Source organism: Myotis yumanensis, unplaced genomic scaffold, assembly GCF_028538775.1.
Source record: "Myotis yumanensis isolate MYYU_CA2020_CCGP unplaced genomic scaffold, mMyoYum1.0.hap1 SCAF_3, whole genome shotgun sequence".
In the NCBI taxonomy this organism is placed as follows: domain Eukaryota; kingdom Metazoa; phylum Chordata; class Mammalia; order Chiroptera; family Vespertilionidae; genus Myotis; species Myotis yumanensis.
Genome location: NW_027223754.1, coordinates 111700717 through 111728180, shown reverse-complemented (window position 1 = coordinate 111728180; position 27464 = coordinate 111700717). Strand labels below are relative to the sequence as shown.

The 27464-nt window shown below is 37.8% G+C and overlaps 1 protein-coding gene across 8 annotated transcripts in view; it reads left to right on the top strand.

Annotated features, from left to right (window-relative positions):
* The window catches only part of FRY (FRY microtubule binding protein), a 559746-nt gene that overhangs the window by 365913 nt on the left and 166369 nt on the right, over nt 1–27464 (top strand). For all 8 annotated transcript variants that reach the window (XM_070409378.1, XM_070409376.1, XM_070409374.1 and 5 more), the window contains 5 exons: nt 4757–4917; nt 6892–7002; nt 9874–10028; nt 25273–25372; nt 25660–25831. In XM_070409378.1, coding sequence (XP_070265479.1) covers nt 4757–4917; nt 6892–7002; nt 9874–10028; nt 25273–25372; nt 25660–25831 — 699 coding nt within the window. The remainder of the gene's footprint in view (nt 1–4756; nt 4918–6891; nt 7003–9873; nt 10029–25272; nt 25373–25659; nt 25832–27464) is intronic.

The window sequence follows — 27464 nt, the reverse complement described above, 5'->3', positions numbered from 1 at the left end:
CCAACATACCCACTGGTGATATTCAGACATCATCACAGCAGGATCCAAATAGCTTCACAAGTGGAACATCCAAAGGAAGATTTTGACATGCACCAGACCCTGCTGAGGTGAATTCTACTTTGTGTGGTCAGCACCTGTACAGCAGCTCATTCACTGTGGTTGGAATTGATCCTCACAGTCAGCCGGCCTAATGGTCAATCCACACACAAACAGGCCAATAGCAACTAAGATTCAATTACAACAGAAAGTCCTACAAGGCATATTCCAGGAGCACTCAGCACAGGTGATCAACGAAATTTTGCCATGGGGTCCCACAGGACATCTACTACATAAGGCTACCCCAGCAAGACTGGGAGTTAAAGCATACCTACGTAATACATAAAAATAAACACAAAGAGGCAGCCAAAATGGAAAGAGAATATTCCCCAAATGAAAGAACACAAGAAATCTGCAGAAATAAAGTTAAATGAAATGGAGGCAAGCAATCTACCAAAATCTTAAAAACAGAAAGAGAAAGGTAGTCAGTTACCTACAAGTGAGCTTCCATAAGACTATCATCTGATTTCTCAACAGAAACATTTCAGGCCAGAAGGAATTGCCATGAAATATTCAAAGAGAAAAAAGCAAGGACCTAATTTACCCAGCAAGACTATCATTTAAAATTAAAGAAGAAATAAAGAGCTTCTCAGAGGGGAAAAAAAGCTAAAGGAGTTCATTACCACCTACTCAGTATAATAAAAAATGTTTTAAAAAAATGACAGGCAGATTCCTCTGAATCAAAAAAAAAAAGAAAGAAGTGTTAAAGGTCCTTCTTTAAGAAGGAGGAGGAACAGGAACAGGAGGGGAAAAAACCACAAAGGAATATAAATTAAAAGAGTAAAATGGCATTAAATATGTACCTATTAATAATCACTATAAATGTAAATGGATTAAATGCTTCAATCAAAAGACATAGGGTGGCTGAATGGATAAGAAAATAAGATATATATATATATATATTTTCTCTGCAAGAGACCCACCACAGAATGAAAGATATACACCGAGTAAAGGTGAAGGGATAGAAAAAGGTATTTCATACAAATAGAAATGAACAATGAACTGGAGTAGCAATACTTATATATGACAAAATAGACTTTAAAACAAAGGCTACAGTAAGAGCAAAAGAAGGACAATTCATAATGATAAAGAGAGCAATCCAACAAGATGATATAATCCTTGTAAATATTTATGCACCCAACATAGGAACACCTAAATATATAAAACAAATCTTGATAGACATAAAGGGAGAGATAGACAATAATATAGTCATAGTAGGGTACTTTAATACCACATTAACACCAATGGATAGATCTTCCAGACAGAAAATCAACAAGGAAACAGTGGCCTTAAGTGACACACTAGATCAGATGGATTTAATTGATATCTTCAGAGCATTTCACCCCAAGGCAGCAGAATATACATTTGTTTCAAGTGCACATGGCACATTTTCTAAGATAGACTACATGTTAAACAAAAACAAGTCTCAGTATTTAAGAAGGTTGAAACCATGTTAAGCATCTTCTCTGGCCATAATGCTATGAAACCAGAAATCAATCATAAGAAAACAACTGAAAAACATACAAACACATGGAGCTAAATAACATGTTACAAAACAATGAATGGATCAAGAATGAGATCAAAGAAGAAATAAAAAGATCCCTTAAAACAAATGAAAATGAGAACACAACCCAAAATCTATTGTATACAGCAAAAGCAGTTCTAAGAGAGAAATTCCCAGCATTATGGGCTTAAGAAACAAGAAAAATCTCAAGTAAATAATCTAACTTTACACTTAAAGGAACTAGAAAAAACAAACTCCAAAGTGAGTAGAAGGATGGAAATAATAAAGATCAGAGCAGAAATAAATGACAGAGACTTAAAAAAACAATACAAAAGATCAATGAAACCAAGAGTTGCGTCTTTGAAAAGGTAAACAAGATTGATAAACCTTTAACCACACTCATGAAGAAGAAAAGAGAGAGGATCCTAATAAATAAAATCAGACATGAAAGAGGAGAAGTAACAAGTGACTCCACAGAAATACAAAGTATTGTACGAAAATTTTAGGAAAAACTGTATGCTAACAAATTGGACAATTGGGACAAAATGGATAAATTTCTAGAAATATACAATCTTCCAAAAACTGAATCAGGAAGACTCAGAGAATCTGAATAGACAGATTATAATTAGTAGAATTGAAGCAGTAGTCAAAAAACTCCTGACAAACAAGACATGGACCAGATGGCTTCACAGGAGAATTTTATCAAACATTCAATGAAGAACTAACAGCTATTCTTTTTTAAATATTCCAAGAAATTCAAGAGGAGGGAAGACTCCCAAGCTTATTTTATGAGGCCAGCATTATCCTAATTCCAAAACCAGATAAAGACACTACAAAGAAAGAAAATTATAAGTCAATATCCTTGATGAACATAGATGCTAAAATCCTCAACAAAATATTAGCAAACCGGATCCATCAATACATTGAAAACATCATACACCGCGATCAAGTGGGATTTATTCCTAGGATGCATGGTTGGTAACAATATCCACAAATCAATAAATGTGATATACCACATAAACAAAATGAAGGATAAAAACCACATGATTGTATCAATAGATGCAGAATAAAGCATTTAATAAAATCCAGCACCCAACCTATATAATAAAAGGGTAATATGCAGATTGACCCTAATGGCGAAATGACCAGTCACTATGATGAGCACTGACCACCAAGGGGAAGATGCTCAATGCAGGAGCTGCCCCACTGGTGGTCAGTGCACTTCCACAGGGGGAGCGCCACTCAGCCAAAAGCTGGCTCATAGCTGGCCAATGCAGCAGTGGCGGCGGGAGCCTCTCCGGCTTCTGTGGCAGCACTAAGGATGTCTGGGGGGAGTGGGCCTAAGCTGTTAGTTGGACATCCCCTGAGGGCTTCCAGACTGCCAGAGGGATGTCTGACTGCCAGCTTAGGCCCGATCCCCCGGGGAGTGGGCCTAAGCCAGCAGTCGACATCCCCCAAGGGTCCTGGACTACAAGAGGGCACAGGATGGGCTGAGGGAACCCCAATCTCCAAATGCACAAATTTTCATGCACCAGGCCTCTAGTTTATAATAAAAACTCTCAGCAACATGGAAATAGAGGGAACATACTTCAACATAATAAAGGGTATATAGGAAAAACCTACAGCCAATATAAAATTCAATGGAAAAAACAAAAATGTTTCCCTTAAGGCTGAGAATGAGATAGGAATGTCCACTTTCACCACTCTTAGTCAACATAGTACTGGATGTCCTAGCCACAGCTACAGTCAGACAAGAGGAAGAAATAAAAGGCATCCAAATTGGAAAAGAAGAAGTAAAACTGTCATTATTTGCATATGACATGATACTTTATATAAAGAACCCTAAAGATTCCACCAAAAAACTATTAGAACTGATAAATTAGTTCAGTAAAGTAGCAGGATACAAAATAAACATCCAGAAATCGGTGGCATTTCTTTTTTTTTTTTTTTTTTTTTTTTTTTTTTTTTTTTATATTTTATTGATTTTTTTTACAGAGAGGAAGGGAGAGAGATAGAGAGTTAGAAACATCGATGAGAGAGAAACATCGATCAGCTGCCTCCTGCACACCTCCTACTGGAGATGTGCCCGCAACCCAGGTACATGCCCTTGACCGGAATCGAACCCGGGACCTTTCAGTCCGCAGGCCGACGCTCTATCCACTGAGCCAAACCGGTTCTGGCATCGGTGGCATTTCTATACACCAATAATGAACTATCAGGAAGGAAAACTAATAAAACAATCCCATTTACAATTGCATTTAAAAAACAACAACCTAGGAATAAATTTAACCAAGGATGTAAAACCTGTACTCCAAAAATTATAAGACACTGAAGAATGAAAGTAAAAAAGATACAAATAAGTGGAACTATATACCATGCTGATGGTTTGGAAGAAGTAACATCATTAAAATGTCCATACTACCCAAAGCAATCTATAGACTCCACGCAATTCCTATCAAGTTACTAATGGAATATTTTACAGAATTGGAACCAATATTTCAAAAATTTATATGGAACCACAAAAGACCCTGAATAGCCACAGAAATCTTGAGGAAGAAGAACAAAGTTGAAGAAATCATGCTATCTGATATCTAAACTATACTACAAGGCCAATTTGGTGTAAAAATGAATGACTGACTGTCATTAAAAGCACTTGACATAATGACAAAAAGCTGCACTCAACTATTTCTACTTTTTTGTAACTTTGATGTTGTATAACCAATCCTCCTCATTTTGATGACTCTAAAGTAAGATGTGAGCAGGCCTCTTCAGCTAAAGTATATTTGTTTAAATTCTCTAGACATTATACTTCATAGTTTTTCCTAAAGACTGGCAGCAGTCAAAGGAACATCATCTATGTAAGCGGCTGATTGGAAGGTGTTGGAAGGTTCTCTAGATATTGAATAGAAAACAGTATGTGAGTCATCTTTTGTCTCTGCTTCCTGCTCTGACAAGGTGCTAGTGAGGAAGGATGCACACTTAGAAAGAAAATTCTGCTTAACTTTTTAAATACTTTTTATTACCTAAAGAAAACTGGACTTGGGAAATGAAATTAATCCTTTCTCCAAAATTTAAAACTGCTGTATAATAGTGACATAAATTGTATTCACTATATTTTTTGTTCTCAGAGACTGTTAACTGCATTTTTCTCTCTAGTTCACCACAGGAGATTTCTCTTCCCCCAGCAAAGCCTGAGGCACCATCTTTTCATCTTGTTCAGCCAGTGGGCAGGGCCCTTCAGCATTATGTTCACACCCCTGGATCGATACAGTGACAGGAACCATCAGATCACAAGATACCAGTATTGTGCCTTAAAGGTAGGTCACCTTTGCCTCATGATGATTCTTGTGAGATCCATAGTTTCTTTCATTAAACTAATAACCATGCCTTAAATTAGGTTAAAATAAATAATATGATTTCATATGATATGACATAATCTAAGTACACTTGCAAAAAAAGTCAAATAAATACACACAGAAATACATAAGCTGACCTTAAAAATTCCAAAATGTACACACATAAAATAGATTGATAGTTGTGTATAGATATGCAGCTATTCCAATTGGCCTCATAATTTCTAAGTGCAAAACTTATTCAAGCTTCCACTTTAGTCATTGTGTCTTTTATATAAGAACCACATGGTTTTTTTGTTTTGTTTTAGTTTTAACTAATTTTCTTTAATCTTTATAGTTGAAGGTATTACATAGGTTCTCTTTTTTTTCCATAGAACCACATGTTTTTTCATAGGAGATAAACTCTTCAAGTAGCTGCCTTGCCAATAAACTTCCAACCTAAGAAAAAATCCATAGATTATAATGAGGGGTGTGTGTATGTATGTGTGTGTGTGTGTGTGTGTGTGTATGGTGTGCCCCCAAAAAAGTATACATACACTTTGAATAATTATAAAGGCAGTCTTTATTAAAATACATTTCATTTTGAAAATTGAGCCATCAGCTATTAAAGTGTGCATACATTTTTTTGGGCATCCTATATATGTGTGTGTGTATCTATACTAATAAAAGAGTAATATGCTAATTAGGGCAGACATCTTCCAGACGTCCATCCAGACAAAGCCACAGCGGCTGCGAGGCCCGTGGCTCATGGCAGCCGTGAGCCCCGGTGGCTGTGATGCCCAGGGCTCAGGCAGCCTTAAGCCCTGGCACCTGCGAGGCCCATGGCTTATGGCAGCCATGAGCTCTGGCGGGTGAAAGGCCTGGGGCTCATAGCCACTGCAGCTGGCAGTGGCAACAGCAGCGGGGTGATGGGGGCGGCGCCTTCCCCTGATCAGCCCGGTTGCCTCCCACAGAGGAAGGCCAGACCACGACTTAGGCCCACTCCCCGTGGGTGGAGGGCCTAAGCCATCAGTAGGACATCCCCTGAGGGCTCCCGGACTGTGAGAGGGGGCAGGCCGGGCTGAGGGACCCCCTCCAGTACAGAATTTTCATACACTGGGCCTGATATATATATATTACCTCAAGTTCAAAATCTGCCATTTCCCTTTTTAGTCTCTTATCCTAGAAGATTTAGTCTCTAATCCTAGAAGAATCCCAGAAATAAATTTCCACACTACTAGGACTGTTCAGAAATTTCAGAAGCATGATTCCTAGTCTAATTTCAACTGTCATGTATAGCAGAAATTGCTGACTTTCAGGTTGACTATTGTCTCAATGGAGCTAATTTAAACCATGGCCCTGATAGTCACCTGGACTTGCTAATTGCAGAATTAATAAAGATATCCCCTTCTCACCTTCCCTTGCTTCCTCCCCCCAGCCTCAAAGGAACTGAAGTGTATTTTTTCATTTTCTTTATCTTTGATTAAGAATCACAATTATCTCCAGGTTTTTCATAGTTTGTCAATTTAGTACATTAGTCAAATATTTGTCAAGTTTGTCAATTCAGTACATAGTCAAATATTTGTCATCAAAGCAAAAGTTTAAAAGCTCTATCTTCTAAACAGAATTAATTCACTTGAAATCACTTAAGGTAAGTTTATTTTCAAAACTCTGACATAGCATTTTGCTTTGAATGTTTTACTATTTCATGATAAACACTTATTATAATCATAAAATACATTTTCATGAAGTTAAATTTATGAGTTTAGCTCTTCTAAAATGAGCCCATTGGGAATCTGGTACTTTTTATTGACTATACTAAGGAATACTTTAAGATCTTGGAAATAACTGCTAAGACCTTTATCATTTATAATTCTGGTAGTTATGTTTTATAAAGTCAGTTGCATACCTTTAGACAATTCCAGGTTTCATTCCCAGTGTTTTGTGTTTTGTTATCAGGCAATGTCAGCAGTGTTATGCTGCGGCCCCGTGTTTGACAACGTGGGCCTTTCCCCAGATGGCTACCTATATAAGTGGCTTGACAACATTCTGGCTTGTCAAGATTTACGAGTAAGTACTAGCTAAAGATACTTACTTGTTCAATGTATAGGGTGTTCTGCCTCAGCTAGGTTACTGAGTGTCTAAGCATTGTTCACAACACAGTCTCTTCCCACATCAACCACAGAATGTAGGTTTAAGTGTTGTTCACAATACACTGTGATGCATCCAGATAAATATCACAGTAACATTTACCAACGTTGACAATAAACTATGCCATAAAGCAATTCTCCATAAAGTTAAAATGATTGAAGTGACATAGACTGTGTTCTCTAATCACAGTGGAATTATGCTAGTGATCAATAATAAATACATATTGAAGACACACTGTTCCAGATAACCAGTGAGTCAAAGAATCAATGAGAGACTGGAAAATATTTTTAACTGAAGAATAATGAAAGCACTACATACTAAACTTGTGGATCATAAATAAAGTATTGCTTAGACTGAAATGTATTAAGTGCATATAATAGATAGAAAAAAAGGCTAATAATGACCTAAGCATCCATCTCAAGGTGTTGGAAAAATAATAACATCAAACTCAATCAAGTAAAATGAAGGAATAAAGAGCAGAAATTAATGAAAGAGAAATAATTAATTTAAACCAAAAGTTGGATTTGTTTAAAAAAACCAATAAAATTAATAAATCCATGCCCTAACTGGTTTGGCTCAGTGGATAGAGCATCGGCCTGCGAACTGAAGGGTCCCAGATTCAATTCTGGTCAAGAGTATATACCTTGGTTGCAGGCACATACCCAGTAGGGGGTGTGCAGGAGGCAGGTAATCAATGTTTCTCTCTCATCGAAGTTTCTAACTCTCTGTCCCTCACCCTTCTTCTCTGTAAAAAATCAATAAAAATATATATTTTAAAAAATTAATAAATCCATGACAAGTCTGATCAAGAAAGAGAGAGAATGCATGTGTCATTAGCATCATAAATGTAAAGGAGCATCACTACAGATGCTACAAATATTTAAAATAAATAAGAACATATGAGCACCTTTGTGCCAGTAAACTTGAAAATTTAGATAAAAGAGGCAAATTCCTAGAAAAACACAATACGAGAAGAAAAGAAAATCTGAAGAGTCATATAAGTAATAAAGAAATTTAATCTGTAATTGGACTTCCCACAAAAAAATACAAACACAAAAAAAAACTTTTAGAACAGATGGCTTTACTGATGAAGTCAACATTTAAGAAACAAATTGCATTGATTTGATACAAATCCTTTTAGAGAAAACAGCTCAAGAGAAAATACATTCCAGCATGTTTTAGCAGACCAGCATAACCTTGATACTAAAACCTGGCAAGGATTTAACAAGAAATAATATTAAAAGGCAATTTCATTCAAGATCATAGAAACAAAACCTTTAAACAAATTATTAGTAAACTGAATTTGGTGATAAAGATGATTCATCATGACCAAGTTGTGATTATTCAAACCTACAAGATTGGTTTAATGTCCATCAATTCATTAGTATGTTAATTATATTAATAGTGTCTCAAGAAAGAAATATTATATGGTCATCTCAATAGATGCAGAAAAGCACTTTTAAAATTCTACATTCATTCATGAGAGAAACTCTTAATAAGACCAAGAATAAAAAGAACTTTCTTGGTTTGATAAAGGTATCTTTAACAAACATGTAGCAAACATTAATACTTGATAGTGAATATTGAAAGTGTTTCCTGAGATTAAAATGACCAAGGAAGACGACTGTCACCACTTATGTCAACATTATACTATAGATCCTTGCATTTGGAAAGAAAAATAAGGTGTCAGGAATAAAAAAAGAACTTAGATGGCAAATCTAAATGTGAAAGTAAAAGAAATAAAGTTTCTAGAAAATAAGAAAGGAGGATATCTTACTCCCTGAGATTATGGAAAGATTTCTTAAACAAGATGCAAAAATTACTAACCATAAAGAAAGACTATTTAATAACTTCTGTTCACCAAAAGGCACCATTAAGAGTGTGAACAGACTGGCCATAGCATGAAAAATACTTGCAACATATACTATGTATTTTGTACATCAATATCAAGCTTCCAAAGCACAATAATAACTTGCTGATTTTCTTTCAAGTCTAACTTTGTAATGAAATGTTATTTTTAAGTCCTTTGCCATACTAAAGCCATATCAGTTTTTATCTTAAGCTCCTTTAGAAACTAGGTTGAGCATGTTTAACCATCCAATTAGAATATCACTCCCCAAAACCAGAATCTTTCCTTCCCCACCTTGTTGTAACTTCCAGAGGAGACAGGAAAATGTTTTTGGAGGGGAATATAGTCTCCAGGCACCAGTCATCTTCTGGACAAAAGACAGTAGCTTCAGGAATCAATTAAGTATCCTATTAACTCTCTTTACAATGCTGATATTTTATATGGAAGTCTCTGATAATGAAGAGTTTATTGATAACTGTATTTCTTTTTAAAAGATTGCCAGCTAAGCTTTGCACAGTATATTTAGTAATCAAGCCTCCTAAACATACCCACTCTGATTTTTTCTTAAAAGACTGCATACATAAAGGCTCTCCTTTTGTATATTTAATTTTTTTGCCAAACACATATATTTTTCAGAAACATTTTAAATGCAAATAAGAAATATAGACAAAGTCTTCACCACCTTTCCAGCATTATATGATCGAGAATGAGTGGACTATAGGACAGATTTATGTTGGATCCCGTTTAGTTCATACATTTCGGTATTCAGTTTCAATCACTCCCTCTTGAAGAGGAAAATGTGAAATAAAAATTAATCAAGATGAATGCTCAGTCTTCACTTTTATTTTACCCCATTCAATATTGACTAAGCTTGATTTTGTGTCTTTTCCTGGAATAACATTTCATTAAACATGAATAATTGCTTTCCTCTGTGTATTCAGGTTCATCAACTTGGCTGTGAAGTTGTCGTCTTACTCTTGGAACTTAATCCTGACCAAATAAATCTTTTTAATTGGGCAATTGACCGATGCTACACAGGTTCCTACCAACTTGCATCTGGCTGCTTCAAAGCCATAGCAACTGTATGTGGAAGCAGGTATGGATTCTCGTAAGCAGGGGCTGCTGGTCAGTGGAAAATTGATTTGGGGTTGTTCTTCATGATATGAATAACTGAGATCTGACTGCTTTTGCAATTATTCAAGCATATTAAATTCTATGGGAATGCAAAATGGCCTATATTTCCCTGGCAGAAAAACCACACCTACAAGTGTGCAGCTACGTTGATTTTTTGTATTCCACCAGGAGAGTGGTTTGTCATTATAGCCCCATTCTTTTAATTGCCTGGAAAGTCATAGTGAAACATTAGAACAGGATTTGAAAATGATCAAGAAGATATATTAAAGGAGTTTCTAGAAATGCTTGTGGGAGATGTGAGCAGTAAGCCCTTCAGCCACCTTTAGACCAAACTAAATCCAAAAAGCACCCTTCAAAAGGTTAAATCCACCTTCTTCAAAACTTCAGAAGGGAAGACAGGAAAGAAATGTGGCACCCAGGTTCCACAGACCACACTTTTAAAACCTCTGCCCTTGTTATATAAATTAGTCATTCAGCAAAAAACATTCAGAGCTATAGTTTATTGAATTTCATAACTATTATACAAGGGTTAATGAAGATACCCAAATTGCATGAGCTTTTTCAAAAAAAAAAAAAAGCTCACATGTTAGAACTTGAAAGAAGGCAGCTGAAGTTTATTTTTGAAAAGACTCATATAGACTGTTGATTTTCCTTTTTGATAAATTGTTGCATTTTAAATGGCTATATTGATTCCCTATCCAGGTAGGTCAGTCGGTTAGAGCGTCATCCAGATATGCCACGGTTGCAGGCAGGTTTAAAGGTTGTGGGTTTGATCCCCAGTCAGAACACATAAAATAATCAACAAATGAATGCATAAATAAGTAAAACAACAAATCTCTCTCTCTCTCTCTCTCTCTCTCTCTCTCTCTCTCTCTCTCTCTCAATTTAAAAAATAAGTAAATAAAATTAAATGGCTGTCTTCAGGTACCCAAAGAAGGGAATAAAAGTGAATTCATTTTAAATTCCAACTTATTACAAATAAAATAACAGTGAACTAGTATTAAACTCCAAACCTATTTTGTTCTAAATCAATAAGAATAGAATTTTAAAAGACATCTACTTTCAGTAAATGTAAAATAACCCTGCTTTTTAGAGACAAGTTTCTCTTCAAAATTTTTATCTTTCTTTTAAAGATAGTAGATAAAATCTCATGTCTAAAACTTGCATTTTTCCATAATCTTAGCAGTCAAATTTTTATTATGCACTTTAATCTCCATAAAAGTTTTAGCAAAGGAATATAATTTTCCTTTGATTTTTCCATCATTTTATTTCTTGATGTTAACATTACAAAAGAATACTTGGATCTATGGGATATTACCAAAATAACATTTTTTGCAAAATTATCTTTCTCCAAAATGTATTTTATTTTTAGTCATTTCTATCTATTAAGTATAAACTTCACATGATGCTTTGATTCTAAAAAGTGTATTTAGAGTCTATGACTGGGACCATAGATTTCTTCTTTTTGCTGCCTTTTTCCCAGTGATCTTGCTTTGAACTTTCCTAGCCAAATAATTTAATTGCATGCTGTCTCATAAAATGTTACATTTCATTCCTGTGAATAAGTCTAGATATTTTTCCTTAGGGAGTACAAATTAGTAATTTAATAATTTAACAACATAATCACAATTTCAGTAATATCTCCAGTCCCAAAAATATTAGGACATAAAATCCTCTATGCTTAGAGTAGATTTTTAAAGCTATGATCCCAAAATATTTGGGTTTCTTAAACAAATATTGCATATCAATTTACATTTATGACATTCATATTTTCTGAAGAAAGGGTAGAGGGCCAGGCAAAGCTATGGCCATGATTTGTCTGCCAAGACAGTAGCTAACATTGCTGTCATTTCTCACCACAGAGCATGTTTAGAATTTAAAGCTTCAGCTGTGGCCAAAATTTACTCTCTTTTCCCATAACTTCTCAGAATGTGTAGTTTAGACAAGCCTCAGATTTGTCTGAACAATCTTTGCGCTTATGTTTTCAATTCTGTTTTTTTCAAAGAAATTCTGGTGTTTTAGCTTTTGTTTTTTAAATTTCCTGCATGTTTGCATCTGAAAAATACCTAAATACCTTCTCTTGTGAAAGAATAGATTCCTGAGAAGTCATACATAAACTGGATCATATTTTAAATTTCTCAAAAAAAGTTATCTGGACAGTCACTCCTATGACAAGTCAGTTTCTAAAGAGAAGAATCCTTCTTGTGAAGTAAATAATTACCATCTCCTTTTCAAATAGGAATGATCATAAGCCAGACTTGTTTTATAGGAATATGACAATATAAGCAGATTCATTTATTGAAGAAGCAGTTATAATTGACTTGACAATACCTAAAAGATTGAATTTTTTTAATGCTCTTATTGCTTAAAATTTTCTACCTTTAGTTTTAGAAAGGGAAAATAGCAATTTTTGCATAATCCTATATAATAAAAGCCTAATGTGCTAAGTGTCCAGTTGGCCCATCAGCTGTTCAACCAATCAAAGCATAATATGCTAATGATATCCTAAGGCCACTAAACCACTCTCTGTGACGTGCACTGACCACCAGGGGGCAGACAGTTGACCAGTAGGTTAGCTTGCTGCTGGGGTCTGGCCAATCAGGACTGAGTGAGACAGGCCAGACATGCCCTGGAGCCCTCCTGTGGTTCCTCCCTGGCTGGCCAATCTCCTGCATCCCTCCCCAGCCCTGATTGTGCACCAGTGGGGTCCCTCGGCCTGGCCTGTGCCCTCTCGCAATCCGGGACCCTCGGGGGATCTCAGAGAGCTGTTTTTGGCCCAATCCCACAGGCCAGACCAAGGGACCCCACTGGTGCACAAATTCGTGCACCAGGCCTCTAGTTAATATATCAATCCCTATATTTGTCAGGTGTGACAATGGGAAAAAGTAAGTTTCTACATTTTTTTTATAAAAAATACTTTTATTCCACTCTGGGCCACAGTAGGGTGCTGACTGTGCGACCCAGGACAACCCAGATGCTTGCTCCACCCTGGGCCCCAGGAGGGGCAACTTGGACAACCCAGCACTTGTCCCACTCCAGGCCACAGGACAGCACTGCCGGGGTGACCCAGACCAATCCAGTGCACCCAGCCAGGGGCCACAGGACCATGCTGCAAGTGCACTTCCAGAGTGACCTAGGACACCACCCTGCCACGGATGCAAATTACATGCCAGAGGGCTCTGGGTCCATACAGGGAGTCGCACACCAGAGGAACTGTGCACATGCCCCAGACACCCCGAGAATCTGAAGCAGACAACTGAGGGACCAGATCCATGGGAGAAGGGGATACAACTCAAAGCAGATACAATAAAGGTGTGAGACTCAAGGCAGACCCAACCTCTGGACTAAAAATTTCAAGACCATTTGATCAAAGGGGCTTCAACCTCTTGGACCCCAAGCAGGGTGCTCAGGGCCAGAAAAAGACACCAAAAATGGGGAGACAAATAAATAATCCCCAAAGGAAAGAAAAGAAGAGATTGCCAGGAAAGGAACTGAATGAAATGGAGACAAGCAATATGGCAGAGAAAGAATTCAGAGTAATGGTTATATAGATGCTCAACCATTTAGATGAGAAATTCACCAACATGTGTAAGAACAGGAAATGAAGAATGACATAGCTGCAATAAAGAACAAAACGGAAGGTTTCAACAGCAGACTAGAAGAAGCAGAGGACCGAATCAATAGTTAGAAGACAGGATAGAAAAAACACCCAAACTGAACAGAAATTGGAAAAAAAGAATTAAAAGGAAGGAGAGTTTAAGGGAGATTTGGAACAATACTAAATGAAGAAATATCTACATAATAGGGGTGCCAGAAGGTCAAGAAGAGGAGCAAGGAATAGAAAACCTATTTGAAGAAATAATGACAGAAAACTTTCCTGACTTAGGGAAGAAAAAAAGTCACATGAGTACAGAGACTCCCAGACAACATGAACCCAAAAAGACCCACACCAACATGTTTGCCATAATTACAATGGTAAACATTAACAACAAAGAAAGAATCTTAAGGGCTGCAAGAGAGAGACAAAGTTACTACAATGGATCTAACATCCTATCTAATAAAAGACAAAAAGGGTAATTGACCGTACCTTCACTACGCTTCCCATTGACTAATCAGGGTGATATGCAAATTAACTGTCAACAAAGATGGCGGTTAATTTGCATATGTAGGCTCCAAGTGGTGGAGCGAAGCCAAAGGGCCCTGAAGCCAGCCCAGCAGCGAGGCCTCCCGGCTCGGGATCAGCAGAGCTGCGAGGCCTCCTGGCCCCGGGATCAGCGGAGCCGCAAGGCCTCACGGCCCTGGCGCCAAGCGGAGCCTCAAGGCCTCCCGGCCCTGGGATCAGTGGAGCTGCGAGGCCTCCCGGCCCTGGGATCAGCAGAGCCCCAAGGCCTCACAGGCGCGGGATCAGCAGAGCTGCAAAGCCTGATGGCTGGGGTGGGGGCTCTGGCCGGAATCCAGCCAGAGTGAAGGCCTGGGTCCGGGTGCCAGAGGAAAACTGGTGCCAGCAGCCAAGGGAAGGGAAGGCCTATTGCACGAATCTCTTCATGCAACAGGCCTCTAGTTAGACTATAAAACAATCTCTCAACAGAAACACATCAGGCCAGTAAGGAATGGAATGAAGAATACAGAGTGGTGCAAAGCAAGGGACTGAATCCAAGAATAATCTATCAAACAAGACCATTGATCAAAATTGAAGAGGAAATCGGGAGCTTCGCAGACAAAAAAAAAGACTAAGGGAGTTTATGACTACCAAGCCAACAATATAGGAAATGTTAAAGGGACTATTGTAAAAAGAATAAATAGAAAGGGAAGAAGGAACATAAGCATAAAGAATGAAAATAGCAACAAACAAGTACCTATCAATAATAACCTTAATTGTAAATGGATTAAATGTATCAATCAAAAGACATAGGGTAGCTGAATGGATAAGAAAACATGACCCATATATATGCTATCTACAAGAGACACACCTTAGAACGAAGGACTCACAGAGACTGAAAGTGAAAGGATGGGAAAAAAAATTTCAAGCAAATGAAAATGAAAAAAAACTGGGGTAGCAATATTTATATCTGACAAAATTGACCTCAAAGTGAAGGCCATAACAAGAGATAAGGAAGGCCACTTTCTTATACTAAAGGGAGCAATATAACAAGAGGCTCTAACTCTGATAAACATACATGCACCAAATACAGGAGCACCCAAATACATAAAAGAACTTCTGAAAGATATCAAGGGAGAGATCAAGAAGAATACAATCATAGTAGGAAACTTTGATACCACATTGACACCACTGGATCAATATTATAGATTTAAAAAAATCAACAAAGAAACAGCAATCCTAAATGGCTCACTAGATCAGACAGAACTAATTGACATTGTCAGAACATTTCACCCCAAAGCTACAGAATATACATTCTTCACAAGTGCACAGGGGGCATTTTCAAAGATAGACCACATATTAGGACACAGACTAAGTCTCTTCAAGTTCAAGAAGATAGAAGTCATATGAAGCATCTTCTCAGATCACAGTGGCATAAAATTAGAAATCAACTACAATAAAAACAATTTTAAAAAATAAAACACTTGGAGGCTAAATGGCATGCTATTAAACAATGATTGGGTTACCAAAGAGATCAAAAAAGAAATAAAAAAATCCCGGAAACAAATGACACTGAAAACACAACAATCCAAAATCTATTGGACACAGTGAAAGCAATCCTTAGAGGAAAGTTCATAGCAATACAGGCCTACCTCAAAAAACAAGAAAAAATAGTAATAAATTATCTAACCCTACAACTTAAAGAATTAGAAAGAGAGAAACAAGAAAACCCCAAAGTAGAAGGAACGAAATAATAAAGATCAGAGAGGAAATAAAAGACATAGAGACCAAAAAAAAAAAAAAAAAAAAATACAAAAAATCAATAGAACCAAGAGCTGGTTCTTTGAAAGGATAAACAAGATTGGTGAACCTCTAGCCAGGCTTACCAAGGAGCAGTGAGAGAGGACCGAAATAAACAAAATCAGAAACCAAAGAGGCAAAGTAACAACTGACCCCACAGAAATACAAAGGATTGTGAAAAACATACTACGCACAACTCTATTCCAGCAAACTGGACAACCTAGATGAAATGGACATATTCCTAAGAAACATACAGTCTTCCAAAACTCAATCAGGAAGAATCAGATAATCTGAATAGGCCAATAACTACTGAGCAAATTGAAGCAGTAATAAAAGAAAACTTCCAGCAAACAAAAGCCCTGATCCAGACAGCTTCACAGGGGATTTCTTCTTTCACATTCAAAGAAGAAATGAAACCTGCCCTCCTCAGACTATTCCAAAAAATTCAAGAGGAAGGAACACTTCAAACTCCTTTTATGAAGTCAGCATTACCCTAATCTAAAAACCAGATAAAGATAATACAAAGAAAGAGAATTACCAATATCTCTAATGAACATAGATGTTAAAATCCTAAACAAAATATTAGCAAATCGCATCCAGCAATACATTAAAAAGATCATATACCGTGACCAAGTGGGATTTATTCCAGGCATGCAAGGCTGGTACAATATCCGCAAATCAATAAATGTGATACATCACATAAACAAATTGAAAGACAAAAACCACATGATCATATCGATTGATGCAGAAAAAGCATTTGATGAGTGGATTAGAAAACCATGGTACATCTACGCAATGGGATACTATCTCTATATATAAAAGCCTAAGCCACTGTTATGACCAGATGACCAGAACAACTGGAATGACAAGTCGGCCAGTCGCTATGATGCGCACTGACCACCAAGGGGTAGATGCTCAATGCAGGAGCTGCCCCCTGGTGGTCAGTGTGCTCCCACAGCCAACCTCCCATGGCCAGTCAACCTCCCACAGTCCCTTTCCCTGGCCCGGCCCCAACTGGGACTGGGCAAGATGGCCCTGATAGGCCCTGATCGCTGGCAAGGCCTAGGGACCCCACCTGTGCATGAATTTTGTGCACCGGACCTCTAGTACTGCTATAACAATGAAAGAACTCTTACCATTTGCAACTGCATTGATGTATCTGGAGAGCATTATGCTAAGTGAAATAAGTCAGTCAGAGAATGATAAATACCACATGATCTCACTCATTTTTGGAATATAATGAAAAGGTAAACTGATGAACAAAAATATAGCCAGAGTCATAGAATCATCGAACAGATGGTCAAACCTCAGAGATAAGACAGGGGAGGGTGGCGGGGGGTAAGAGATCAACCAAAGGACTTGTATGCATGCGTACAAGCATAACCAATGGACACAGACAGTGGGGGGGGGGCAGTGAGGGCATGTGCAAGGCTTGGGGGGAGCAGCTGGGGACAGGTCAATGGGGGGAAAAGGAGGCATATGTAATACTTTCAACAATAAAGAATTTAAATTTAAAAAGTAAAATGACTTTTATTGATCTCAGAGAGGAAGGGAGAGGGAGATAGAAACATAAATGATGAGGGAGAATTTTGAATCCACTGCCTTCTACATGCCCCCTACTGGGAATCAAGCCCACAACATGGGCATGTGTCCTGATGGGAAATTGAACCATGACCTCCTGGTTCATGACCTCCTGGTTCATGACCTCCTGGTTCATAGGTCGATCCTCAGCCACTGAGCAACATGGGCCAGACATGGTCTCTACATTCTTGTTCTTGGTTTCTTTTATTTCTGTAATCGACTGTGTGTGTGTGTGTGTGTGTGTGTGTGTGTGTGTGTGTGTGTGTAGTGAACTTGCTGGTCTCCAATCAAACCTATAACTGTAACTATGACTATCATATAACTCTAGTTCTATTAAGAGATTTGGAAGTCAAAGTGGAACTTGAATAGGACCAGGAGAAGTGAAGATAAAAGTAGAAAGTTATGGTAGAACTGGTAATATTAATTTTGAAGAATTTTTCATAAAATATTATTTATATCTGATTAAAATCTATTAAATCTATCTCAGTACTATAATTTAGCACAAAAGAAAATAGTTCACCTATTAGACAGCATTAGTTCAAATAACTATTTGGCTTCTGTCCATGTTCTTATTAACTTCCCTCTTAACTCCAAATCATATCAGTACAGAACAGATAAGGAAATTGAGAAAGAGATTAATTGGCTTTTCAAGGTTATTAATCAAGGTAAATAGCATGCTCCATATTAAAAGTACAGGCCATTTCCAATCACTGACCTAACAAAATTCTCTTAACATTTAATTAAATCTTAAGAATTCCATTGATTTTGTTCTTACTGTCTATCCAAAATACTACTAAGAATATTTAATAGATATTTCAGAATTATATATAAAATTAAAGTTTTAACTTTTAAAGAATTGTGTTGGGTTTATTTTTATTGTCATTTTTGTTTGTATGTTTGTTTTGCCTTAAGTTAACTCTATAAATCTTTCCTAATTTAAATCAGGCCCAGCAAACTTGAATTCTTAAAAGTCAGTGCCCCACTTGATCAATTTCCAAGGAAGAAATATGAAGCTTATGACTCATGAATCCCAATAGCACCCCCTACCTAGTGATGTTTAGCCTCATTTGATCCAGTAGGCCCTCTGGAGGGTTGTAAGTGTGGGGATTTGGGCTCTAAAAACTTACTGTCTTTTCTTAATGAAATTTATTGGGGTAATATTGGTTAATAAAATCATATAGGTTTCAAATGCACAATTCTATAATACATCATTTATATATCATATTGTGTGTTTACCTCACAATGTCAAAGCTCCTTTCATCACCATATATTTGGCCCCCTTTACCCTTTACTCCCACCACCCCCTTTCCTCTAGTAACCACCATACTGTTATCTGTATGAGTTTTGTTTGTTTCTCATTTGTTCATTTGTTGCTTCTAGTTTTATATCCCACATATGATTGAAATCATATGGTTCTTGACATTTTATCTCTGACTTATTTGCTTAGCATGATACTCTCAAGATTTATCAGTGTTGTCACAAATGGCAGTACAGTGGGGCCTTGATTTACGAGTTTACTTCATTCCGTGACGGAGCTCATAACTCAAATTACTCGTATGTCAAATCTTAAAGTGACCGAGTGAGACACGTGATGCTGGGCTGATGTTGTGGCGTTCACTGTGATGCTCGCTGCGCCAACTAGCGGTGGGGTATCTGAAGCTGGCTCGTAACCCGAATTTTAGCTCACAACTCAAAGCAAAAAATCAGCCGAGAGACGGCTCGTATCTCGAAAAACTCGTTAGTTGGGACACTCGTAAGTCAAGGCCCCACTGTATTTCGTCTTTTCTTATGGCTAAATAATATTTCATTTTATATATGTACCACATCTTTTTTATCCAATCATTTATCAAAGGTCACTTGCCATGTCTTGACCATCATGAATAATGCTGCAATGAACATAGGGTACATATATCTTTATGAATAAATGTCTTCAAATATTTGTTGGTAGATACCCAGAAGCAGGATTGCTGGGCCATATGGTAACTCTATTCTTAGTTTTTTGAGGAGCCTCCATATTGTTTTCCATAATGGCTGTACCAGGTTACATTCCCATCAGCAGTAAATGAGGGTTTCTTTATCTCCACAACCTCTCCAACACTTGTTATTACTCTTCTGGTTGATAATAACCATTCTAACAGGTGTAAGGTTGTATCTCATTGTAGCTTTGATTTTCAGTTCCCTAGTAGCTAGTGAAGTTGTTTGTTCCCATATACAAAAACTAACTCTAAGGGATAAAAGACCTAAATATAAGACCTGAAACAATAAATTACATAGAAAATATAGTAAACAAACTAAACTTATGAACTTAATTCTTAGAGAGGATTTTATTAATTTGACCTCAAAGGCAAGGAAGTAAAAACAAAAATAAATGAATGGGACTATATCATACTAAAAAGCTTCTGCATAGCACAAGAAACTGTCAACAAAACAAAAAGGCAATCACCCAAATGGGAGAAGACATTTGCAAACAACACCTCCAACCAGAGGTTAAATATCCAAAATATATAAAGAACTCATACAATTCAACAACAAAAAAGCAAACAACCCAATTTAAAAATGGGCATAGGACCTGAATAGATACTTCTACCAGAAAGGCATACAAATGACAAACAGATATATGGAAAGATGGAAACTTAAGTATCTTAAGTTTGAATTCAACCTGTGTGCTTTGAGCAAGTTACTACAAATTCTTACTCATCTGTAAAATGGGAGTGATAATAAGGTTAGAGCATGGATTAAATAAAATAAGTCTCTTGATCTGAGACCTGGCACCTAAAAAGCACCCTGTAGACACTATTATTCACTAGCTGTTAGAAGCAAAAAGCTACAGAGTAATCCTCTCCATTGACTAGTAATATCTATTAAAAGAATCCCTCAAAGTTATCCTTTTTCATTTAGTTCTAAAGAAACCATAGCTAGTGGGTATTTCCCAAATTCTTCAGAAATCTCCTCTTTTCTAGCCCTGGCTGGTTTGGCTCAGTGGCTAGAGTTTCAAACTGTGGACTGAAGGCTCCTGGGTTCAATTCCAGTCAAGGGCACATGCCCAGGTTGTGAGCTCGATCCCCAGTGTGGGGCGTGCAGGAGGCAGCTGGTCAATGATTCTCTCTCATCATTGATGTTTCTATCTCTCCCTTTCTTTCTGAATCAATAAAAATATATTTTTAAAAAATCTTCTCTTTTCTAGATTGAAAAAAAACACTTTTATTTCTTGTTTACTAGTACTTTCTGAATCATGCCTACCTTCCACATTTATTTCACCATTTGATTTTTATTCTGTATAATCACAGCTGCCTTTATTCATCTTGTGCCATTCCAGAGGGCCTATGGTGAATAATTAAATGCTGGGAGGTATAAGATTCCATTTCTAAGCCTGTTTAATATAACTACATTCACATGGTTTATGTGTTCTCTCTTGCTCATTTTATATCTTTCTCACTTTTCCTTATCTGGGTTTCTTTCATTTTCTGGATCTGTGTTATTCCTCTCAGCATTGTTTCAACATAAATTCCACAGGTCATTCTTAAGCAACTAATAAATGCCCTCATTACTTGGTCAAGTGCACAGCCCCACTTAAAAGACAGGCTTTATCTTTTCTTTTCCTGCCTTTAAATTCCAAGTAGTGTTTCTAGTATTCTTCTTTATATAAATATATATGAATTAAGTCCCAGTGTCAAAGATAGAGATATAGGTAGGGCCACCTCTGCACTATGGGGCTCAGAAGAAAATGTCCTTTCTATTTTCACAATCAGAATGGTCTGCTTCCAGATATTGTAGTTTGTAAGAATTCCAATGTAGACTGGTTGTGACATGTTCTTCTGTGGGCTGCTAGGAACACTGTGGGTAAACACATGAATCCTTTGGAGTTAGGCATATCCAGGAGGGAGTCTAGGATCCACTACTTCTATGTGACCTTGGGCAAGTGCTTAGCTTCTCTAAGCCTCACCAGCATTTTATGACAATTAAATACAAATCTAGGTAAAGGCAGTAACTGGCACAAAGTAAGCACATCATAACATAAACGTCACCTATCCTTCATCATCCTCTTCACCACCATTGTCTGGGGGCTTTCCCCAGTTCTCTATCTGACACATCAACCTCATGCTTTTTTGTTCTTTTGAAACTGAAAGTTCTAGAAAAGTAATTATTTTGGAGTGCAAATTAGTAAAGCCATTTTGGAAGGCAATAGTGCAGTATCTCCCCAAAATTTAAATGTGCCCTTTGACCCTGCATGATGTCTTGTAGGCATCTGTTTTAAAGAAATGCTTACATATCTGGTGTTTGTGGCATTATATAGTGAAAAAAATGAGAATAACAGAGGATCTGAGTGCAGGAAATTCATTAGTAAAACCCCACGAGGTCAACATCTATGGGGAAGTGGAGGAAGTAGAACTGGGCAGAGGAGTGAAAACTTCAACCAGTCCCTCAGGGGCTGCTGCTGCTGGGGAGCAAGCATGACCTTGGCCTGAGTACATCTCTCAGGCTGAAGGCAATTCCCAGAGAGGGTTCAGCCAGCAATATCAACCTCCAAAACTTCAGTTGGAGGATTGAGTATTGGGTTCTGAAAGGGGACTCTAAGTGGCACACCACTGCATCCCCTACAAAAATGGTTATTTATAGTCTGTCCACACTTTGGAATACTTTGCAGCTTTTAAAGAAGTCTGAAGTGGGCCTTATTGTTCACTATAAAACCTAAATTCCAAACACTACATGTAGGTAGTGTAATCACATTTATGTTTAAAATCCTGTGTAGTGAGGGTGGGGTATGTACATACACATCTTTGTATATCGCCTTAGAAAAGGGCTAGGACACACACCAAAATGTTGACAGTGGTTGCATGTAGGGTCAGAAGCAATGGCTGAGGGAGAAAAGGAGATGGGGCACACCCACATTTATTCTATGCACCTGCCTACAACCAACACTGACCTGCCAGCTATGTAAGTGGGGCATCTTCAGAGTGGGTCCTACAGCCTCATTTGTTTCTTTTAAAAGGAAAATATATTCATGTATTACTAGTACCATAAAAAATTAAAATTTAAGAAATATAGAATATTAAAAGTACAAATCTTTTTTTATGTGTCTAAGCAACTCTCACTATAATCTCTCACTAAGCTTACCTACCATAAGATGGGCCTGTATTTATAGTAGGATTGTGCCTTTCTAGAAGAGTGAAAGTTCCAAAACAGAACTTCTGAGACAGTGTAACTATATACAATCGATAAAGGAACCCACAGAATAACCAATATCTTTTTCACCTTCAAGCTACCTTCTGCTTTCTGAAGGTTGCCTTAAAATAAATATCAGGTATTGAGATCCCTCCTACTTTGTTCTTCTTTCTCAGGATTGCTGCAGCTACTCGGGTCTTTTTTTATTCCAGATGAATTTTTGGAGAGTTCATTCTAGGTCTGTGAAATATGCTGTTGGTATTTTAATGGGGAGTGCATTGAATCTATAGATTGCTTTGGGTAGTATGGACATTTTAATGATGTTGATTCTACCAATCCATGAACACAGTATGTTCTTCCATCTGTTTATGTCTTCCTCTATCTCTTTTCTCAGTGTCCTTTAGTTTTCCGAGTACAGGACTTTTACCTCCCTAGTTAAGTTTATTCCTAAGTATCTTAAATATTTTGGTGTGATGGTAAATGGGATTGTTTTTTAATCTCTCTTTCACTATTGGTGTATAAAAATGCCATAGATTTCTTCGAAGTCTTCTGGTACAGACCATTCACTAACAGTTTTCTCACGAGAAGTTTTCCATTTGTGACCTCATTTCCACTATAGCTAAGAAAATGCATACAGTAAAAAGATATCATCTTTAAATAGTATACCATAGCAAGAAATAGTGGATTTGATCTCCATGTTCCATTTGATTATGCCTCTAATTGCCTCATACTTTGTTGTCTCTGTCCCTATTTTCCCCTAGCTTTCATACCACACATGCAATCAATTACTAAATCCTGCTGACTTTTCTGTTTCAACTGTCCCTGCCCTAATGCAAACCCTTATCAATTCCTATCTGGATGATTGTCACAGCATCCAATATTGACCCCCTGCAACCCATTCTCCATTCAGCAGCCAGAGTAAGTGTTCAAAACCTAATGTCATTTCTTAACACATAACCTCACCCCCACCCCCACTGCAAATCCTGTAGGATCTTCACACTTCTCCCCCCTCCCCAGACCCATCACCTTCTATTCTTCTACTTATTTCTTTCACTCAGAGAGTCTTTCTTTTTTCACAAGGTATCTTGCTGTTTCATTCTTGTAATTTTTTAAAATGTTCTCTTTGCCCAGAACACTCCATACCACCCTTCCACGGCCTGGCTGATGTCTCCTGTGGCTTGAGGCTCAGTTTATTTGTCTCTCCCTGGGAAAAGCCTTTCCTGACCCAACTCTGATTTAGGTGTCCCTCATCGAGAGTTCACAGCCTGCCATCATACCGCTCATCATAACTAGACTGTATAGTTTTGTCTCCCTAAATATACTGAAGCTGCCCTTAGGTGAAGGGACCAGCCTCACTAATCCTATGTAATAAAAGCCTAATATGCCAAAGGTCCGACTGTTTGCTTGACCATATGACCAGTCTCTATGATGCGCACTGACCACCAGGGGGCAGATTCTCTGACCGGTACGTTAGCTTGCTGCAAGTGTCCAGCCCATCGGGACTGGGCCAGATGGGCCAGACATGCCCTGGAGCCCTCCCACAGTCCCTCCCCGGCCCCGATCGTGCACTGGTGGGGTCCCTCGGCCTGGCCTGCGCCCTCTCACAATCTGGGACCCCTCAGGAAATGTTGGAGATCCAGTTTCAGCCTGATCCCTGCAGGCCAGGCAAAGGGACCCCACCAGTGCATGAATCTGTGCACTGGGCCTCTAGTAGTATCATAAGTACTTTGCACTTGTTCATGGTATATGTTTCTTGCTTAATAAATGTAGAGAGATTGAATGAAAATATTAAATCAGTGAGCTATTGAGAAATTTAAACATGTCATCTAAATGCTATCCTTTCTATTTGTATTTGTTTTTCATTAAAATGTATGTGTATTAGATATATTTTTTAATGTTTGTTTCTCCTGGTGTGACAATGTTCAATTTTAAACAAAAAATAGAGTTATTTCCCTCTATCTACTAATGAACAGCAAAAGAAGGAGGCAATACATCTAAACAATTGAATTCTACTCTGCTGTAAAAAAGAAGGAAGTCTTACATTTGCAGTAGCATAGATAGAACTAGAGAGCATTATGCTAAGCGAAATAAGCTAGTCAGAGAAAGATAAATATCACATGATCTCACTCATTTGTGGAATATAATGAACAACATAAACTGATGAACCAAAATAGAACCAGAGACATAGAAGCATCGAACAGACTGTCCAACCTATGAGGGAAGGCGGGGGGTGAGTGGGTAAGAGATCAACCAAAGGACTTGTATGAACGCATTTGAGCAAAACCAATGGAAACAGACAGTAGGGGGGTGAGGGCTTGTGCTTGGGGGAGGATGTAGTGGGAGAGAGATCAATGGGGGGAAAAAGGAGACTCATGTAATACTTTAAACAATAAAGAATTTTTTAAAAAAGAAGGTGGCAAAACAATTGCCAAATGAGCATGGGATGTCATTAATAAGTGTGACTGAGGTCAGTGTGCCTTCTAGGATTTGAGAGGTAATTGGTTTATTAAGATTACTAGTCAGGCAGTCTTATAAACTGTGCTTTTTGGTCTTTTTTTTTTAGGAACTATCCCTTCGACATAGTGACATTGCTAAACCTTGTTCTATTTAAGGCCTCTGACACCAACAGAGAGACCTATGAAATCTCCATGCAGCTCATGCAGGCATGTACCATTTAGTGTCAGAAACATCCACCCTTGGGCACAGAAAATAGAAATGGGGGTTGATCCCTGGGTTGCTGTTTCTTGATATGCATTTATTTATATCATATGTGCATATCACTGTAAATAGGAATTAACTGATGCTCTCCACTGAATACAACTATATTAAATACTACTATATTGGATACTATTATATTCATTAGTTTACTTTGAACCTTTATTAAATAGAAATGCTCCTGATGTAGCCAATATTTTTCTGTATTGTTTCTTACTTTCCTACCTCTTTATAGATCCTTGAAGCAAAGCTTTTTGTTTACTCAAAGAAAGTAGCTGAACAAAGGCCTGGCAGTATTCTCTATGGAACCCACGGCCCATTGCCACCCCTCTACAGCATGTCACTAGCCCTCTTGTCATGTGAACTGGCCAGGATGTATCCCGAACTCACTCTCCCGCTCTTCTCAGGTACCAGACAATAGTCAGTGATGACATGTGTGATCATTTCTGCTCTAATTAATCTTGCTTTTTCAATTTTAATGCCAATTTAGAGTCATACTTATTTGTGCTAAATTTATAGATCAAAATTATTATGGATTAAGTCCAGTTACATACAAAAGTAAATTTTAGAATGTCTTTAAATGTAAACGTATCTGTTTATCTAAAACAGTGTAGGTATAAATAAACATGGGACAAATGCAAAGATGCTTAGATTAATCATGTTTTTACAAACAAGATTATCTATGTAAAATTTTCCAAAGAAATGAAATATAGGTGGTGTAACTTGTAACACATATAATTGCTGCAAATTGTTTGCGGGTGGCGGTGGTAAAGGTGATTTGTAGCTTGTATGTTGCTACATATATGAATTGTTGTGAGTTTTATATTTGGCACATCTTTGCAAGTAATCTTTGTAAATAATTTTTGTATAAATTTATTTTTAAAAATTGTATTGGTCAATTAAGTTTTGCCTGAGCACACATAGTACCTTGAGGGGAGGCTGACTTTGGTATCTTGAATTCATCTCCTTTGTCTACATCTCCACTGCCTTCGTCCAAATCCTCATGAGTCCTACCCCTGGCCCGCCCCACCTGTAACACACCATGACTGCCGTCCACCTGCAAAGCAAAACCAAATACATACAGCACTTCCTAACTCAAATGTCTGCCCAGCCGTCCTAAAAATTGCTAATAACAGCTTCTATCTATTGAGTGATTAATGTGCCAGGCTCTGTTCTGGGCACTTTATATACATTTCACTTATGATTTAATCTTAGACGCCATGAGTAGAGGTTAGAAGTGAAGCTCTGGAGTCAGGCAGCCTGGGTTAATCACTGGCCCGGCCATGCACTAGCTGCCGGGCCACAGGCAAGTCACAGAGCCTCTAAACTCTATTTCTTTGTCTGCAGCAAAAACTACCTCATAGGATGTGAGGATTAAAATGAGCTAATAATAGTCAAGCTATTAGCCCAGTCCTGGCATGGGATTGTCACCATCACCACTACCATTGGAATCATCATTTCTATTTTATAGATGAGAAGATAAGGCTTAGAGATGTTCAGTAATTTGCTCAAAACCATATAATGAGGAAGCAGCCAAGTCAGAATTAAATCGAGACATCTTTCCCCAAAGCCAGTGCTATAAAATTGGAACACCTTCACTTAAAAGACACCTCCTGTTCCAAACTTGCTTTCTGCCTTTTACCCAGCAAACCTTTATTTCATTCTCAGGTAATCCTTGCTTCTGTTCATGCTGCTTCCTCTACTGGAAATGGCCCTCTCCCTAATTCACAATCGTCCTTAAGATCTTATTTAAAATCTACTACTTTGTAAAACCTCTCCATCTACCTGAGACAAAGTGAGCCCCATCCTCACAGGTGCCTGAAACAGTGCGAGAAGGACTCAAGAAAAGCCTTTTAAATCATTGACACTATTACAAATGTCCCCATTCTCCCCTCCTTTGCCTACCTCTACCCAACCTCCACCCCCTCTCTCTGTCCATCACCACACTGTTGTCTGTATCCAAAGGCTATGCATATATGCTATTTGGTTAATCTCTTCACCCAAGAAAATCCTTTTCAATAAGTTAATTCTCTCCTTCAA